The sequence below is a fragment of the Lathamus discolor genome, chromosome 4 (genome assembly GCF_037157495.1).
Source record: "Lathamus discolor isolate bLatDis1 chromosome 4, bLatDis1.hap1, whole genome shotgun sequence".
NCBI lineage: Eukaryota > Metazoa > Chordata > Aves > Psittaciformes > Psittacidae > Lathamus > Lathamus discolor.
This window is the reverse complement of record NC_088887.1, coordinates 41218782-41237706: the sequence shown is the minus strand read 5'-3', so window position 1 is coordinate 41237706 and position 18925 is coordinate 41218782. Positions and strand designations below refer to the sequence as shown.

Below are 18925 nucleotides of genomic sequence, written 5' to 3'. Positions count from 1 at the left end.
ATTAAGTTATAACTGTTATTTTTCTCCTTCCTAGTAGCTGGTGCAGTGCTGTGTTTCAGCTTTAGGCTGAGAACAATGCTGATAACACACCAATGTTTTAGTTGTTGCTAAGTAATGCTTACTCTGATCAAGGATTTTTCACTCTGGTACTCTGCCAGTAAGGAGAGGCATAAGAAGGTGGGTATGAGCAAAGACAGGACACCTGACCCAAACGAGCCAAAGGGGTATTCCATACCACAGCACGTCATGCCCAGTATATAAACTGGGGGGAGTTACCCAGAAGGGGAAGATCACTGCTCAGGTCAGGCTGGGCATCAGTTCACAGGTGGAGAGCAATTGTAGTGTGCATCAGGTGTGTTTATTGGGGTATTTTCCCTTTCCCTTTTTAGTTTTATATTCTCTCCCCTTGTTATTTCCCTTATCATTATTATTATTAGTAGTAGTAGTTTTGTATTATACTTTAGTTTTTGGACTCTTCTTATCTCAACCTGTTGGGTTTACATTCTTTGGATTTTCCTTCCCATCCTGCCAGGAGGCGGACAGGGAGGGCTGAGCAAAGAGCTGTGTGGTTCTGAGTTATCAGCTAGGCTTAAAACACGACATTAGACTATCACTTACTTTTGTTAAAACTTTTCCTCCCCCAGAATAATTATAGAAATATGGAAATGTGGTCTTCATGCTGGATGACAATTTGAAATTGCTGTAATTATATACAGAACTTAAGCAGGATTTTTTACAAGGCTTTCCTCACACAAACATTATTCTGCATAAGCTGATAACTCATTCTTCTACTTAGGCTTACAACTTTAATCTTGTTCTTTTTTTATGTCAATTCTGTGTTGGAAAAATTCCACCAGGTTACTGATGCAAGTGATAAAGAAACCAGACAGTGCTATTTAAAGTCAAATCAACAATATGGAACTATTTATTTCTTAACTACATGAGCTACCTTTTGGACAGTATTTTCCGTTTAGCTAATTAAACAGAAAGAATTGCACAGAATACAGCCCCAAACAGAATTCAAGATTTTTTTTGGACTAGTTTAGAATGAAACAGATAATTTTTTCTTGGTTTTGTTACTGTTTTAATAAAAAAATATTTTTAAAATCAAATACTGAAATAAAGCTCCCAATATAGGGTGTGGATAGGGTTACTTATTAATTACTTCAAATTACAAACACACAAACTAAACTTGAACCACAGATTCATAACTTTAGATACATGACTGCCCCTCTCCACCCTTTCTCTCCCAGGATTTACCTTCGAGACACCCTAATCAGAGAATAGAATCATAGAATAGTTAGGGTTGGAAAGGACCTTAAGATCATCTAGTTCCAGCCCCCCTGCCATGGGCACAGACACCTCACACTAAACCATCCCACACAAGGCTCCATCCAACCTGGCCTTGAACACTACATGGGATGGAGCATTTTCCAGCTTCCCTGGGCAACCCATTCCAGTGCCTCACCACCCTTACGGTAAAGAACTTCCTCCTTATAACCAATCTAAACTTCCCCTGTTTAAGTTTTAACCTGTTACCCCTTGTCCTATCACTACAGACCCTAATGAAGAGGCCCTCCCCAGCATCCTTACAGGCCCCCTTCAGATACTGGAAGGCTGCTATGAGGTCTCCATGCAGCCTTCTCTTCTCCAGGGTGAACAGCCCCAACTTTCTCAGCCTATCTTCATACGGGAGGTGCTCCAGTCCCCTGATCATCCTTGTGGCCCTCCTCTGGACTTGTTCCAACAGTTCCATGTCCTTTTGATGTTGAGGACACCAGAACTGCACACAATAGTCCACGTGAGGTCTCACAAGAGCAGAGTAGAGGGGCAGGATCACCTCATTTGACCTGCTGGTCATGCTCCTTTTGATGCAGCCGAGGATACAGCTGGCTTTCTGGGCTGCAAGTGCACACTGAAGCCTGCTCATGTTCATTTTCTCTTCGACCAACACCCCCAAGTCCTTCTCCACAGGGCTGCTCTGAATCTCTTCTGTGCCCAACCTGTAGCTGTGCCTGGGATTGCTCTGACCCAGGTGTCAATGCTCATGTCTTCCAAATACAGGTGAAACAGTTAAAAATAAACTAACTTTTCAGTGTTCTTCTGTTTTGCACCAATGTGCCTTCATGTATAAACATCAAAACACGCACACATCACAGAAAGCGTCTGCGCACAGATAAAACATATGTCTCTGAGTGCAGCCATCCAATATACAGAAGCCCAAAAATAATGGAATCCAATCACAGTAAGAAAATATTTTATCTTACCTTAAGACACTCTTCTTGTTTAAAGAGATCCTCACAATCCTTAGCCTGCAGAACAGGAGAATTAAGGCGCTCTTCTACTTCAGACAAGGCTTGCAGAAGGTGAAGTATCTCTTCCAGGTACGTAGAAGGCACATGAGTGGTTTCCACAGTCATAGCTTCGGTCACCACAGAAGTTGTATCTTCATGAACTGTTTGCTAGTATAGATATACAACAGAATGCATCCTTTAGTTTCTAAAAACTATATAAATTTATAACAATGTAATATCCAGTTCACAACCTAGAAACAATTACAAATAATTTCTAAGGACAAATGCAAGAAGGTTTCTGACATAGATTACTCACACTCCACTAGTCTGAAATGGCAGGTACTAAAATTAACCCATGCGAAACTATACAAACTTATCTTCTACTCTCCACAGAAATAAAAACAGGAGATTCAAGAGTACTCAGAGATTACAGTATTACTGAGATTATAGTACTAGCTCTTTTATTTTAAATTATCACACCTCTTTCAGACTCTGTCCTTCATTACAGAAATGTAATACATGCTGAATCATTTTGAGGTGTCAAGTAGAACAATGAGTTGTGTACTAGATGCAATTTCTTAAATAATGTGCAACACAAAACACCCAGGTCAACTTAGTGCTTTCAACACTATACTAAAACCTTTCTCTTAAACTAAAAAGTACAGTTTGGAATTTTGTGATTTGAAAGGTCTTTAATGAATTCTTATTGCTAAAAGAAATCCCAGCAACACACCTTTTCAGGAAATTAAGGGGTTTTTTTGTTTTTTTTTTTTTTTTTTTTTGTTTGTTTGTTTGTTTTTAAATCTGGACAAATATTAAATAGATGCCCTATTCTGAAAGCATGTGCATGCACCAAATGTAGAGAAATCCGAGAATATTTTCGTGACAAGAAAATAGATAGTTGATCTATTGCATTGAAAAAGCTATTGACAAACAAGGTGACAAAGTAGTGTCTGTTTATACACATTCACTACATTTCTGATTTGATGTGTTTCTGGACCATAGATAAAAAGTGATACCAGAAGTGTGCTTTGGAGGAGGGAGAAGTATGATTGCTTCTTTTAACTCACCTCCAAATACTTGATCACCTGAATTTCCATTAGAACAGGCAAAATTCAAAAGACATAAATTATTTGTGGTTTCATAAGTTATATTTATTTGTTTTGTCATACCACATAGGATTCCTAGTGTGGGACCAAAATACATTGCACTCGATGTCTGTCTTCTCAAAAATATAAACTTATTGAGGACCTCAAAGAACTTGTACAAGCAGTTGCTTTTAAACTTTCAGAAATCATATTACTTAGATGTTTCAGTCCCAATACAGATAATCACACATTTTGGAGGTTTTTTCACATTTTATGTGAAAGACAATGCATCAATAGTCCCAGAGAAAGAAGTATCATTAGTTAGGTACACAGTATGTAAAAGAAAACAAATATAAACACTACCTACCATATACTAATTTAGCAAGGTGTCTCATTTTAACTTATTTGCCCTGTCCATCCTTTCATGACATGTTTCTCTCTTCAGTTACTGGGCTGAATCATCTGTTTCTTCAGTTTTCTTTAGAGTCTTAAAATATGCATATACACACTCTAGAAGAGGTGTGCCTATCATATATAAAGCTCATAAAGTTATCTGTAGACTTGTGTTATTCTGATGCAATTTTTATGCAAATTAACTGCTTTGCTTACACTTTTTTTCACTAAATGACTTTCTCAGTACATCTGCTAACACTGAAACCTCTCTAATTACCATACCATTGCTATAATTTTTTATTATTTAAAATAAATGGCTTAATAAAAAATTGCATTTGCCCCCATATGTTTCATGAACTACATGCTCTGTAAAAATAACAGGTCACCCCAGTGAACCTAAAGCTGTCCAAGTTGCTTAGAAAATGGGAGATTTTCAACAAACCACATCCAGCAATATATTTGCATTCCTCAAGATTACACTGTGACACTTCTAATAGTTCTTTGCTATGCTCCTACATGTAGCAAAGAACTTTAGACCCACATGAGGAACATTTTAAATATAATTGCATTTTTCTTTTTTTTCACTGAGAAGACAGAATAGTTATAGTCACTATAATGAAAAGAGCATGCCAGGTGTGCAAGGTTATTCACTTTAAATGAGGTCATATGAATATGTAAAGTGACACACAAAATATAGTTAGTTTTCTATAGGTGTATTGGTTTAATCTATTTTATTTCAACCCAGATTTAGGCTAATAACTATGTACACACACACACATTGATGTATATGTGGGTACATATAATAAAATCTTTGCCATCTTGCTCTAAATAATTCCTGAAACTAATAAAATTCAAGTGGAAATTTGATGTGTGAGTATTCCACAGATACCATGCTTAATTATTTATAGTATGCCAACACTGGGTATCTTTCAATCACTGCTACAAAGGACCCTTATAAGAGCACTCTTCAAGACAATATTAATTAAAATCTGGAGACAGGACTGTATGAGACATATATGTTTCAGTGATCCCTCAAAATTTGTGTAATATTTAACTCGCAGCAATATGAATAAGATGTATGCAACTATATATTCATATTGCCCTTTACAGAAAACTTTCTCACAGCTGGCTGATTACACTTGTATAGTTCTACAAGAAACATGAGTCAGGAGATTTCTAGTTCAAGCAAACCATTAATGCTTATATTGTTTAAAGTTTAGATTGTTAGTTAAATTGTAAAGTACTACCCTCATATAAATATGGTAGCATTATTAAACACCTTATTCTCAACCAATTGTAACAATGCAAATTAATTAGTTTCTTAATACTGTTTAAATAAGAGTTGGGAATTTGATATAACTTTAGAAATCAAGGATTACATTTCTTTGACTTCACTGGGTTTCTCAATAGGTCACAGTTATTTCTCTCCTTCTATCTTTCCCCCATTTACAATAGCATAAGAGAACCCAAGGCAGAAGCTGGCATCTTGTGCAAAGGAATGTAGAGCAGACTTATTCAGAACTGACAATTTTAATCAACAAAGAAAGGGAAAAATTTTTGGCTTGTTCCTATGTTTGCTGGAATTCGCTACTGTAGAAGGTCCAACAGATAGTGTCCTTCCTTATTTTTCCTGACAAACATACCTACTAGAAACGCATAGCTGAAACTGAATCATATGCTAACACTGTAATGAGATTTTTTATTTTTTTAATTTTTTTTTTTAAAGGAGATTGCAGCAGCTGGGAAGCATTAGTATTAAAAATAATATTCATTCAGTAAAGATATGTCATTGCTAATGACATAATGGCTCACAAGAAACACAGTAGATTGACATACAAGGATTAAAAATAAATAAAATGGCAATAAAAATTTTAGATCATTGTTTAAGAATGGTTTTGAATAACTTAAATCCAACAAAGTGACAGAAAACATTAGATAGTTACACGAAAATATTTAAAACCAAGTAACTTTTTAAAATAATATAGAATACAAATAAATTCTTAAGAATGATGGGGAAATGCTGGAGTAAATGTCCATTTCTTTTATGGTTATTTCTTAAAAAAAAAAAAACACTTTAATTGAAATTAATTTATTTTGCATTTTTACCTGATTGTCAGTGGTATACTGATTTGCAAATTATTTCTACTCTCCAAAAGATCACATTCTTTCAGGTAAGGCTTACCTTTTCATGCACTGCTTTTCACCAAGCATTATCAGGTCCCAAACAGTAAACTGAATATTACTCCCATCATTACATATATTTAATTAAGGAATAAAATCTTTCCATAAACATAATTCTTCTTACACATGTGAAATTGATCTTATTGATAGGTACCACATCCTACCACATGCAACACAAAGACAAGAAATACATCCATGAACTGCCCTGATACAGAAGGCCAATATGCAAAAAACAAACAACAAAAAAACCCAAAACCAACCAACCAAAAGTACCCCCAGAAGAAAAGAGCTACAGGAATAATGCAGGTTTTGCCCACAAAATTAAATATCGTCATTCCTGGGCTCCGTCTCACCCTGTAGTATCCATGATGATTATTGCCTACATCCAGAACAGTACTACTAGGTGGCATCAGAGCTAATTAACTTTGGAAAATGCTGTTAATTTCCTTATAGCACTGGAAAACTAGGTGTTAAAGCACTTTTCCCTGACCTCAGTATATCCATTTATCTTCCTTTTCCTGCAGAGGGAAAAATCCCAACATCACTTTTGCTGTTCAACAGTTTACACCTAGAAAGCCTCCAGTCTTACTGTGTTAAGTCTTGACAACTGTTCCATTTTTGGTCCCTTCTCACTACAGTCCTCCAAACTCACAGCAACTGTATTGTGCTGTTCTTTTGAGTACAAGCAGCACTTCACACAAATAGAATACGTGGCAGGAGTAAAGCAGCAAAACACACCTATCTTTACTGTACCACGACACTGCTCCTAGCAGCATTCTGATGAGAAGTTCAGGAAAAACAATCAAACAAACATGCGCCTCTTCCTGAAGTGAAATAATGCTCGAGAAAGTATTCTTTACAAGCAGTTGTAAAACACATGAGAGTGTAAAAAGTCAGTCATCTCTGAGAAATAAACATAGGTGTGCTACACATACAAAAAGAAAAAAAATAAAGCAGATAGCAGACACCTTCTGAACAAAGGCAGTTATGCCTCAGAGTCCAACAAATGTTGGAACAGTTTATTGCTTTCTAGAACAAACTGTAACCTATGCCATATTTGCTAGCTCATGGTTAGCATCAAAACATCATATACATCAAATAAAGAATTAAAACCACAAAAGTATGATCAAATACTAAGATCAATAAAATCACTTTCAAGTACGTATTCATACATAAAGAAGCTTGCCAGCTGTGAGTGATGTCAGCTAACATTCAGAAAAGTAAATTCTGTGTTTTCAGCATTGCTAGCACATCTTACCTGTAAGTGTCTATATTTATAGAAAGTAAATAAAAATTATACCGATAACAGTGAATTTTCATTATGATACTGGATAGCCTCATTCAATCACAAAAAAAAAATTACCCATCATTATGAAAAGAAGCATGTCTTTCAAGGACAGAGATACCTAAATCCTCACTACAGGATTAATATGAAGTGCTTACATAATTCCATAAAGGCAGGGCCTTAAAAGGCAGTTGGCAGCATTAAAATATATTTAAAATAATATATTTATTATCAAATAAGGGTATAAATATTTTCTTATGCATGTGACACATGACAGTCCACAAAAGCCTGCACATTGCAATACTTAAACCATGTATTTTAATGCCTGTATCTGACTTCATCAGTGACATATAAAAACTGAAACTTTAAAAATACACGATTATTTTCAGCACTGTTCTGTGACTGAGAAACGTTTAAGGACTTCACAATACTTCACTGCTAAAACATACCTTATTGGCTGAGAAATTCTGCAATAACAGTTTTTATTCTATGATAAAATGAATCTACTCTACCTATACATAAAACAAAGTTAGTTAATATGAAACTATTCTAATAATAGCATGAATTAGAAAACATTTCAATAAATTTTACATGCTAGGAACAGCAATAAAAAAATGCAGGCTTTGCTTTTGAAAACTACCAATCAACAGGCCTTAACCAGGGCTTGTTAATTCCTTAATTCTATTGCCATTTTTTTTTGACCTTCAGAACTTGATTGAAATGCAAAGGTTTTCTCCACAAGAAAAGCTTAGTTCCCTGAACTTTAGGCTTAAATTATGGACATCTCCCAAAATCTCAGATTGTCATGCTACACTCTAATGAGCTCTGTGTGCTGGACTGGATAGATACCTGTGGTTCCTTGTGATACCTGTGGTTACTTGTCTCAAAGACTTGGAAGACTACTTATTCTACCCACAGTATTTTTTTTTTCATTGAATGTGTTACTTTTACAAATAGATGAGGAGGGAAAAAAAGCTGTAACAATTAAATTAACATTAAACCCAGAGTAATTAGTCATTATGTCAGTTACATATAGTTTTAACTTTGCGGGTGTGCTGATTTTGTGGGGTTTTGTGTTGTTTTTGGTTTGGTTTTTTTTTCACAGGAGGTAAATATTTAGTTTGAAAACTATGATAAAGCATTTTGGTGCTGCAGCCATTCCTCATGCCTTTAGAACCCTCCAAGATGTCAATTAAACTCCAGTGTAAATTAGTAAAATGAACAGTTTTGGCAATCACCTTTCCAGTAGCTTAACAGTGCTTGTGTTTTATTCTGTCCCAGACAATTGCCTCCAGATATGGATTCTCCTCAGGCTGAGGCACTGCTGCATACTGAACTTAGCTGCAGCTCATTAAAAAACTTACTTACCCACTGCTACTTGCTGAAGACCTGCTGGCATTCATCTAAATTAGAGACTAACATAACTACCCCAAATAATTGTAAATTTTAGCACTTTCGTTCTTAACTTTTAACCCTGACAACTTTATTGGTGTCTACTTGTTGACCAAACGAAAAAAAAAATAAAAATCCAACTATGATGAGACTGTGATACAAGACTCACATATGCTGCATTGTGTGTGATATACGCCATCGCTTTCAGAAAATAAAACAAAACAGAGCTGTGTATCTTATGCTATAGCTGAAATGTCACTATTTCCTGAAGAAAACAAAAATATAATTGCATTATGGTATAACTGATTAATTGGAACTAGTGGGATTTAGAGAGTGTCTCGTTTTACATAGATTGTATATGTATGTTAATTACACCTGATAAATATGGCATATCTCAATCTTAATAACTGCAGTAATTCAAAATTGCCAAGTGAAAGGAAATCTATGTCTCTGTCATGTAACTTTAAACAGATATTCACAACATTATAAAAGGAAGTATTAAAAACATTAAAGACTACATCTCAAAACCACTTAACATAGCTCAGGCTATGTACAATCATTAGCAGTTTGCAGGGAAGGTAAGCCTTTAACTACCAATGAGTCAAAACACATAGCCATTCTCAGTATTAGAAATCAGTAAATAAGCAAATACTTAGGTGCTCACGTTACATTTTTGAATGAAAAAAAAAATCAGATGGCATTGCAAAATCTACATTCTAGGCCAGTTTTCAACACATCTTTTAAAATTATAATTTTATAAGGGTTTACCTGGAAAATACTTTTCAAATTGATATAAATGTATTATCTTCCATAAGACAAAATGTAGTTGAAAGTTTTTATATGCTAACTATAGAACACGACAATCCATAGATTTGTTAACCATTTCTTGTATTCATTCTGTAATATTTTTCACTGCTGAAAAAATACTTACAGACAGTATAAAGAATATGTCATACTTAAGGAAGCATCAAGTTGACATTTTAGAATATTGAACTCTTCTACGCTATTCTAGATCCTTGTAATCACGTGGTCCAATTGTGAGTCTATTCATTCTGCTAAACCAACATTATATACTCAAATCTGCCTGCACAGCAGGAAATACTCAGAAGAATTGAAAGAATTTCAAATATTTTACTCCAAATAGAATTCCAAAATTGTGTTTCTCAGACAGCTATAGAGAACAGTATGCATAATGGCAGAACAAGCTTCTACATGATATTCCAGAAGGCAGTCTTCCTACAGTCTTTGGTCAGTGCAAACTTATTTAATGGCTGATTTATTAGGACCACAGAAGTGCCCTAATCTTAGACAGCATTTATGCATGTAGCTTTAAGTCTGTCTTGAATAATAATATGTATATCTCTACTGACGGATCACCAAGGAACCAACTGCTGTTAAATAAAGCACAGATATGTTAGAATACAGTCTATTGATGTCTAGATTGACTAGCCCATTTTGAAATAGTTAATTTGAGACACTAACTGTGCAGATATTTAGCAAACTACGTTAGCTGTTTGCTGAGATAATTTAAAAAATAATCTAAAAATACCATTAAAGTATCACAGTGTTGAATGCTAGCAACTTCAAAGAACAAAGTCCTAAACCTGAAACACTGACACGTTCCAGAGATTTTAAAAAGCATTACCTAATCATTTTCCATCTTTAATCTACATTTATAGAGATGCAATCATACAGAATAATAACAGGGTCTGTCACATAGGCTGATTTTATTACTCCAAGATATAGGGTTGGGGTATTTTTTGTTAAATAATGTGAGATTGATGTCAATCCAGCAGTTTTGAAAACTAATTAAATATACACATATAGATATTCAGCATTTGCACTGTACATGCACAGATTTACTTCCTTCTGTACCTTTCTGAGTACACTCAGATGCACTCAAGCAAAACAAACAAACAAACAAAAAATACCCGAAAACCAAAACAAACAAAAAATCCCACAAGTGACCTTGATACCCTGAATTGTAGGCAGGAGATAATATCTCATCAAAAGATACTGCCACTTCTCCTGATCACTTTGCAGCAGGTCTTTTCCCTTATTTAATTCCATACTACAGTAATGTAACTTTGAAACCAAATTCCTCACAATGTAAATGATTATGTTAATAAATTATTAAATATTAAATCAGAGAAAATAGGATGGTAATTAGCTGTCTTGTTCCCAAATAGCTAGGCAATTATAAGGAAGACAATACTACCCTAGTATAATGCTTAGTTTTGTTCAAAGAAAATGTGCAATGTCACACATGATTCTTTAAGCAAAGGCTGCTGGTCTCATTTCCATCTAAATCCTACAGAGAACAGTAAGAAGAGCCTGTGGTGTGGCTAAGACTACATTCTTAAACCACTTCATATAATTTAAAGATAGCATCCTAAACCAGCCTTAGTCTGAGCTGCAGCAAGAGTTTTCATTCCTATATGAAGAGGTGAAGATACCAAGTTTTAATCTTAAACTATAGAATGTAATTTAGACCACTTCACTAAAGTTTATTACAAAAAAAAAAAAGAAAAATGGCAGAAAAAACCTTTTCTGTAAAGTTCAGTCATCTACAAGACAAGATTCTTTAACTTCACTCTACTAAATTTATATAGCTTTGCAGTGATGATAGTGAATACTGTACAGAATTAACAAGGAAATATGGGAGAAGACAAATATGCTTTAGAAGAATGCACAATACTGTAGCAAAGTGGTCCACTTTGATAAAAAAGGCTATAGATGGTCTTCACTTAAATTACCACAAGCCAGTATGCATTTTAGACACAGATAACGTGCATTTTAAAATGCATCTATAAAACTAGCTCTTCTTCAGATGTATCAAAGACAGTATCCGTCTTCAGTATACTTCCCATACCTTTCTTATCTTAAATTAGACATAGTATTAAAGTATATGATAAAAAACTACATTATTTGGAATGCATTTTCTAATAGGAAATTCCAGGTTGATGGATGCTAGAAAATGGGTGTAACCATTCAACTGTAATTCTCTTCCCAAAGATTCTCCTTCATCCTCACCCCTTTTCCAGACCACAGTAAAAGAAGCTCAGTGCTCTGTAAACCTATTGGTTCAAAAAGCTGCCACTGTCAATGCCAGGAAAGTTAAATGTTCTGACAGGATCACCTTTGTTGTGCCCTAAAGAGACCCAAAGCACACAGGTGAAACAGGCCATCACTGTATGGTTATTTTCTTTTGTCCAGTAGGTATTTTCCTATTTTACCTTTCTAATGCCTTTTCTCTCATTTGTTCTTCTCTCTTACTCATTGTAGGAATAATAACAAATTAGTTTGTCCCTTCTTCTTGGTAACCATTACTTGTTTATTTACCTCAAGAACTATTTAAGCAATGATAACAGAACCACTTCATTCAGTGCTGCTGCTTGTGGAAACTGGGAAACAATCATCAAAAACAATGGTGGCACATTACCACTGAAGTATCCATGTTATTTAGATGCAGACAGATAATTAGGACACAAAGTCTGGTGTTTATCTAACTGTGAGAAATTTATTTCAATTCATGTTTTATTTCTAGTTTTAGAAAATACCTTTATATATAAACATATTTGAACAGTTAAAAAAAGTTTAAATTTCATTAAATAAACTAAATAGAGCTCCAGAGGGAAATATAAACTGAAGCCTGCAAGATGCCCCTAAAAGACTGAACTTGAACACTTGAATTTCAGATGTAAATTTGATCAGTCCTTGGTTCCAGAAGCTGATCATGCTCTCTCACCTGAGGTGATCATTCAGTTAGGTGACAAGGCATTATTTTGATTTTCTTAATACTTTACAGAACCTTACACAGAATAATAATTTTTACTGGAAAAAATAAAGATTATATTTAGTTCATAGTAAATACTGAGAGTACTGATATTTTATCCATGTTACAAACAACTATTGAACTAAATTACTTATCTTACAGAAATAAATACATGGTGTGTATAACTATATTCCTTATTCATTCGTGCTCAATCCATAGTCTAATTGGCACAGAAAAGACAGCCTCTCCTTATGTTTATCATTTGATCATATGATTCGATTTTATTGTTTTTCCCAGAACGGCCAAAATCCAGGCCCAAAAATTTCAGTAGTAAATTGACCATAAATTTCAACATAATTTGTGTTTGTGTCACCAATTAAATTACTAGAATGACTTAGGTAAGCCTATTTTCTTTCCTTGCATATACATCAATGGGTACATAATTTTGATAGTTGTTAATAGGCTCCAAGAACAATATTCCTCTTGTTCTAAGAAAAATCTGGCTTGCTATTTACAGAATGCATAGTTCAGCCAAAAGAGGAAAAGAAAAAAAAAAAAAAGCCATCTGCGATGGCAGAAAGAATGCTGGATAGCTTGATAAAATACGGTAATAAGACAAATGAAACAGGAATTTATAGTGTAGGCTTTGCACCTGTGTTCATGCAGAAAATGTTTTCTCATAATAAAGACCTTCAGTACTCTCTACAAGCACAGTAATTTCAGACAGCTCAATAAAATCTAAACTGAGCCATGACATAAACATGCTCAAAGACTGCTGAAATGAAAACATGTGGAAACCAGGCATTAACTAAAGGTTATCTAATTAAAAGTAATCAATATATTAATAACTGATTTTGATCCTGATTTGAACTAAACTATCTGATTCTAGCTTTTTCCCTGCAACAGAACTATTTTGTCACCCTGGAACTGTGGCATATACTGTTGCAGAAAAATAGTAACTGGAAGATTTAGGTTTCGGCTATAGCAAAGGGGATTAATAACTTCTGAAAATACTGTGAGACTGCCAATGATTAATGATTTTAGATTCTGCAGAGGTAATCTAGAAGTAAATTTACCTTGATATCTTTAATTTTTACTGAAACAATTAAAAAAAAAAAAAACATGTAATTTTAATATGCAAAAATTGTATACTGCTCTAGGATTAAACTTTAATGGCTTCCTTTTTGAAGAGTATCTTAATTTTCCATTTATTTCAGTGGATTTGGTGTTTAATCATTTTAAAACATGATGGTAAAATATTCTATTCTTTAATAAGTTATTTGTATTTCACGATTGCAGTTACTACCGACTGATTTCAAATGGATTTTTTTAGCAGAAATGAAGTAGAACACTCAACTTTTCTTAGTACAAGAATCAGCAATCTACCTGACCAAAACCCACAATTTTTTGCCCATTGTTTATTTTGACACATATGAATAAAAACAACAGGTGGGAGAATAAACTTCCAAGACAACATGAACTTCAAAAACTTTTTCCCACTCAGTGTCATTTTAAGGTTCTGTGCAGTTGTGTTTGTGTATTTTTGTACCATGTTTAATCTATTAATGCAGGAAACCCACCTTTTTCACTGGAGAATTACTCTCTGACAATTTTCACGTAAACAAATGACCACTATTACCAAACTGAATGATGTCTCAAAATTGGCAATAAACAGAATATTCAGTGTTTGATACCATCATACCTAATGATTAAAAGTGGTAGTGACAATAAAACCCCTCCTTTATATAAATACAAACCCATATATATTTATCAGTCAGTTGCTGGATGTTTGCTGCTATATATTTGTGAGACAACCAGAATTTTATGATAATCTACCATGCTAGAGAGAACCAATTTTTATATGGTTACGGTTCCTACATCTTTCTGACAGCTATTCCCAAGAAACATTGGGGAAAATTAAAATCCAGGGGAGCATGATCATTCTAAATTCACACTTTGATATCAGAAATATATTAGGTCCAACAAAGTAAGAAATGAAAATCAGTCATTAAGCCACATAATTAAAGGTCTTCAATGCAGTCTTGCTATATGTATTCAGTGAATCATAATGAACTGCAAAATATACAGTACAACTAAATCCTCACTGATTCATATTAACTTTCAATTGTTAAATGTGTTGAATAATTTATCAATTGCAAATAAAAATGCAGCAGTTTTCTACATCTTTTGCCTTAAAAAATAAATTCATTTTTTAATTTTTAGTATATGGTTTTATTCTGTTGGTTGTTAACATAGAAAATCTCTGTGAAAGATATTTTTGCTGGTATATGCATCTGTTAATGCAAATAGATTGAATTTTAATTTTTCTTTTGTATTTTAAGGTCTTGCACAAACAATCAATCCTCACAACATCCCTGTGAGGTAGGTATTTAGGCAGTATTTAAAAAGTAAAAAATTACCAAGATTCAGAAAAAACAAAACAGTAGTAAGGCAGCTCTTAGTTCTCACTCTGATTTTCACTTGTGCTGATGTATCTGCCTTACATATTTAAAATAAAAATATGCTAATATGTTGTTTTATTAATTTACTAGCAAAATTTTATAATGGATATACTCATCCTCTACCATTGTAGGTCGTGGGTGACAGAAAAAGCACATTGACACCAGAATGTTTTTATATAAATTGCATGCACATACTTATTTCTTACTTGCTTATCAAAGGAACAAATATATTCATTATAAAAAAAAAGACTCATTTACAAGACAAAGCGAAGTCTACTCTAGCTCCATTTCAATATAAACAATTTGCAACTGATTACATTCATCAAGTTTAATATAAACCATAGTAATCTGAAAAAAGTAATAATATGGAACAAGATTTAATAACATACAAACCAAAGTCAATGTTTCTCTGATTGTTTCCATGTTTCCATTAACTGAATAGCTATTCCAATTATTATTTTTATATATACATTATGTAACTTAATAGTAGAAAAGTTTAAAATACACAATACAATCAGTACATTAAGTAGAGAACTGTATTGACCAAAAGGTTATACATTATTGCTGATTTTTGGAAAACTGTTTTCTTTTTTTTTTTTTTTTTAACAGTCAACAATATACAAATTAGAAATAACACTTCATGTATTTAAATTTTCATTATCCTGCCAGTAAGCCCCCTCTGCAATCTAGATGCATTTAAAAATAAATAAATAAAGTGTATTTTGTTAAAAAAAACCTTTACCACTAGCAGTTTTAAGATTACAGAAGAGCACACAATGTAACAACTTCCTTGACAGAAAATATTATCTCTCTTCATACAAAATCAAAAGCCCAGGAGACAATGAGCAGAATAGCAAGGAAAAACTGCCTTGTAACTGCAAAAGTAATCTCTGGTAACCTTTAAATGGGTAGCACCCAATATGTATTTTTATCATAAATCTGGAATAGTGACAGTTTATTTCCCTTTTATTCATCCAGTTACCTCAGCATGTATAAACCAGTAAGAATTATTATATTTTACATACATTTAAAGAACTCAAAATCAGAAGATACAAAGTCAGTTCATAAAATTATTGTTTCATCCCAGCAAATTTAAAAGTACACTTTCTTGCAAAAACTCTTTTGAGAATTAAAGCATTTGAAGAAGAGGCCAGGTATGTATAGTGTTGTAAGAGCTTTTTTAATCTCTTCCTAAAGTGGTTATAACATATTATGGACAAATAAAAAAAAAAAAACAATTAAAATTGGCATGGGATGGGCAGTTTGGAAAAGACAATTTTTGTGGTTTACACATTCACTGAACAAAATAGATGCATGGAAAGCTGATGTTTTTAAACTGGAAAATGTTATGGAAAAATAATGAGGCAACAGAAATAAACATATTTTCATTGCTGAGTTTTTTTGTAATTGGCTGATTTAACTTAAAGATAATTTTAAGACCAAAGTAGAGAACTATTAGAGTATAAAGATTCCCCTCAGACCATAGGGTTTCTCTAAATATCTGAAGAGTTGACCCTGAAGCTCTCATTGTTAGTAGGATGCTGTTAGTAGTAGCAGTTGCAAACATATGGGTTTGCCAGTAACAACTCACAATTTGTGCATAGTTGAGTCTTCGAAACTGAGCAAATTTGCTCTCAAAATCTCGCCAGCGCTTGCTGAGCTGTATCAGGGTTGGCTCCACTGCTTTTGCAGCCCCATCCTTAGACAAGCGTTCAGCCTGCCTGTGCACCGCATTCAGATCTTCCTTCTTCTTCTCCAATTCTCCATCAATCTCCTGGTGAGCAAAACCAATACAGGGCCCAGGACAGTTAGCTAACTAAATCAATCAACTTAAAATTAGCAAAATACTTCTGACAGAAACTTCATTTCCATTTTATTGTTACAAGAAAAATTTACAACTATTTCATGTCTTATTTTACATTTAAACAAAAAAATTAACGGAAATTTAATAACTTTCTTGGAGATTGGCTGTAGAGGTATCACAGCTAGTGCACACTGAAAACTGGTTAGCAAAGGCCAACAGTTTCAATTTTCAGATTCTTGGTAATACACTTTGATGGGCAATTGGAGAAATCCTTTTCTCAGTAAGGGTCTGCATATTCAGGACAAAGAGTGTTTGGACAGGTGAGAAATATATAAGTTGATTCTTTAATATATTACTTAACTCCTATTTTACTCTGTGGGAAACTCAACAGAGAATGAAGCAAAGAAAGACGATGCAAAATAAACTAGGAAAACCTTTGACAGTATGTAAATAAATCTATAAGTTTGACAGTGACATATGAGTATGTTCTGATGAAAACGAATGTGCTAACATGAGATAGAGGTCATCCATATATCGGAAAGTCATTTGTTCATCTGGAACAAAGATACATAAAAAAATTAAAATTTTTACTAGAAAACATTTATGCTTCTTAATATATCACACACTTTCCATATTATTGACAAAACATTTTATTTAGTGTGTTTCAAATTATTTATATAACATTCTGTATAAAAAACAAATTCAAGATCTAGTACAACAAAGAAATGGCAGTTTGAACAAAGATAACTAGGGTTTGTTTTACTATAGAAATGAAGAACAGAACTGATAATATCTATATCTATTGGAATATTTGTTGCATTTGCTGTCTGATAAATTGATAAACTATCACTCAAAAGATCTACCATTGCCATTCCATAACAACATTACCTTTAGCTTCTGCTCATCTTTGTGGTCTGGTAGACTGGCTAACTTTTTCTCAATGTCATCCAGCCATGTCATTAGGTCATCAGCCTGCCTCTTGTACTGATACCATTGATGAGAAATCTCTAATGCCTTTTTTCTTCTTTGAGATCTCAAGTCCTGTTCACAGTGCAGACATTATTAGAATATGAATTAAAGGCTTATAAAATATGAATTGGCATGTGCGCACATTGAAGGGAAAAAATGTGCACAAGGCCACTATTTTTTTTAATTAAATGTTGCTATTTAAATCAAGTATCTAAGTATCTCAACACAGCCTAGTTTCTTCAGTTTAACAGCATATAAGCAACCAAACACAGCATATTTTCATCTGTTTAACATATTTTATTTTTTTTTTTCTTTTAAAGGATGTTACTTAATTCAGGGTTGTTCACATGTTGAATAAACCACTGAGACAGTCACCAATATTCAGAGAAGTTAAGACTCTTACATAAATACCAATATTTTATATACAACACTTCTGCTCAGAATACTTGCTGGACAGATGGAAACACAGCCCACTTTGTATCTAGCCATAAGTGGGCTTCATGTGTTTTCTAGTCTCCTGTGAAATTCTAGCCTGCATGCAAACTATGTAACTATTCAAAAGAAAATAATTTCAATGCTGAAATGTATGCAAAGACAGCTTTCCTTTTTCTAAATTAAATGCAATTTACATAACAAATGTGTCTATGACTCAGTTTTATAAAAATATTAAAACCTTAAGAGGTAGGTAAAAAAAGTTATTTTATTTCATAGAAATATTAAATATACTTCATTTGCATTTGATTTAATTGCTTAGCTTTAATTTTGTACGTGCTCATACAAAATTCAGAAAATATTTTCATTATTGTAACTTCTTATTAAGAAGTAAATTAAAAAATTACTGGTACATTCTATATAAAAATACTCAGATGAATTTGCCTCAGCTGTTCTTGAATTTTATTTGAAAAGGTTGAATGCCTTAACTGAGTCACCAAAAGGAAAATCAATCACTGTATTCCACAAAAACAGACAGTAAGGATCTGGTTAATAGTATAGTTCTAGAAATAGTTTTCTTGGTTTTCCTCCATAAAAAATGTTAATCACTTCCATTTAGCTTGGAACAGTCAAAGATGGACTTAATAGATTGTAAGTTTCTTTTAAATGTGGACAAAACAGATATATTTAAGCTACTCTTTTCCTGAATTCAATCAGATCTGAAAAACTAAAAATGAGAATGAAATCCATAGGAAAGGAAAGGTGCTGCTTAAAAATATATAATAATAAAATTTACCATGCCACAGTCACCAAGCTGAGAAAAACTGAATAAAAATTTTCAAAAGAGAGA

The 18925-nt window shown here is 33.4% G+C and overlaps 1 protein-coding gene across 13 annotated transcripts in view; it reads right to left on the bottom strand.

Moving 5' to 3' along the window:
- DMD (dystrophin) overlaps positions 1-18925 on the bottom strand; it is a 1176091-nt gene that overhangs the window by 595741 nt on the left and 561425 nt on the right. For all 13 annotated transcript variants that reach the window (XM_065677219.1, XM_065677222.1, XM_065677220.1 and 10 more), the window contains 3 exons: positions 17563-17715; positions 16462-16644; positions 2268-2462 (listed from right to left, as the gene is read on the bottom strand). In XM_065677219.1, coding sequence (XP_065533291.1) covers positions 2268-2462; positions 16462-16644; positions 17563-17715 — 531 coding nt within the window. The remainder of the gene's footprint in view (positions 1-2267; positions 2463-16461; positions 16645-17562; positions 17716-18925) is intronic.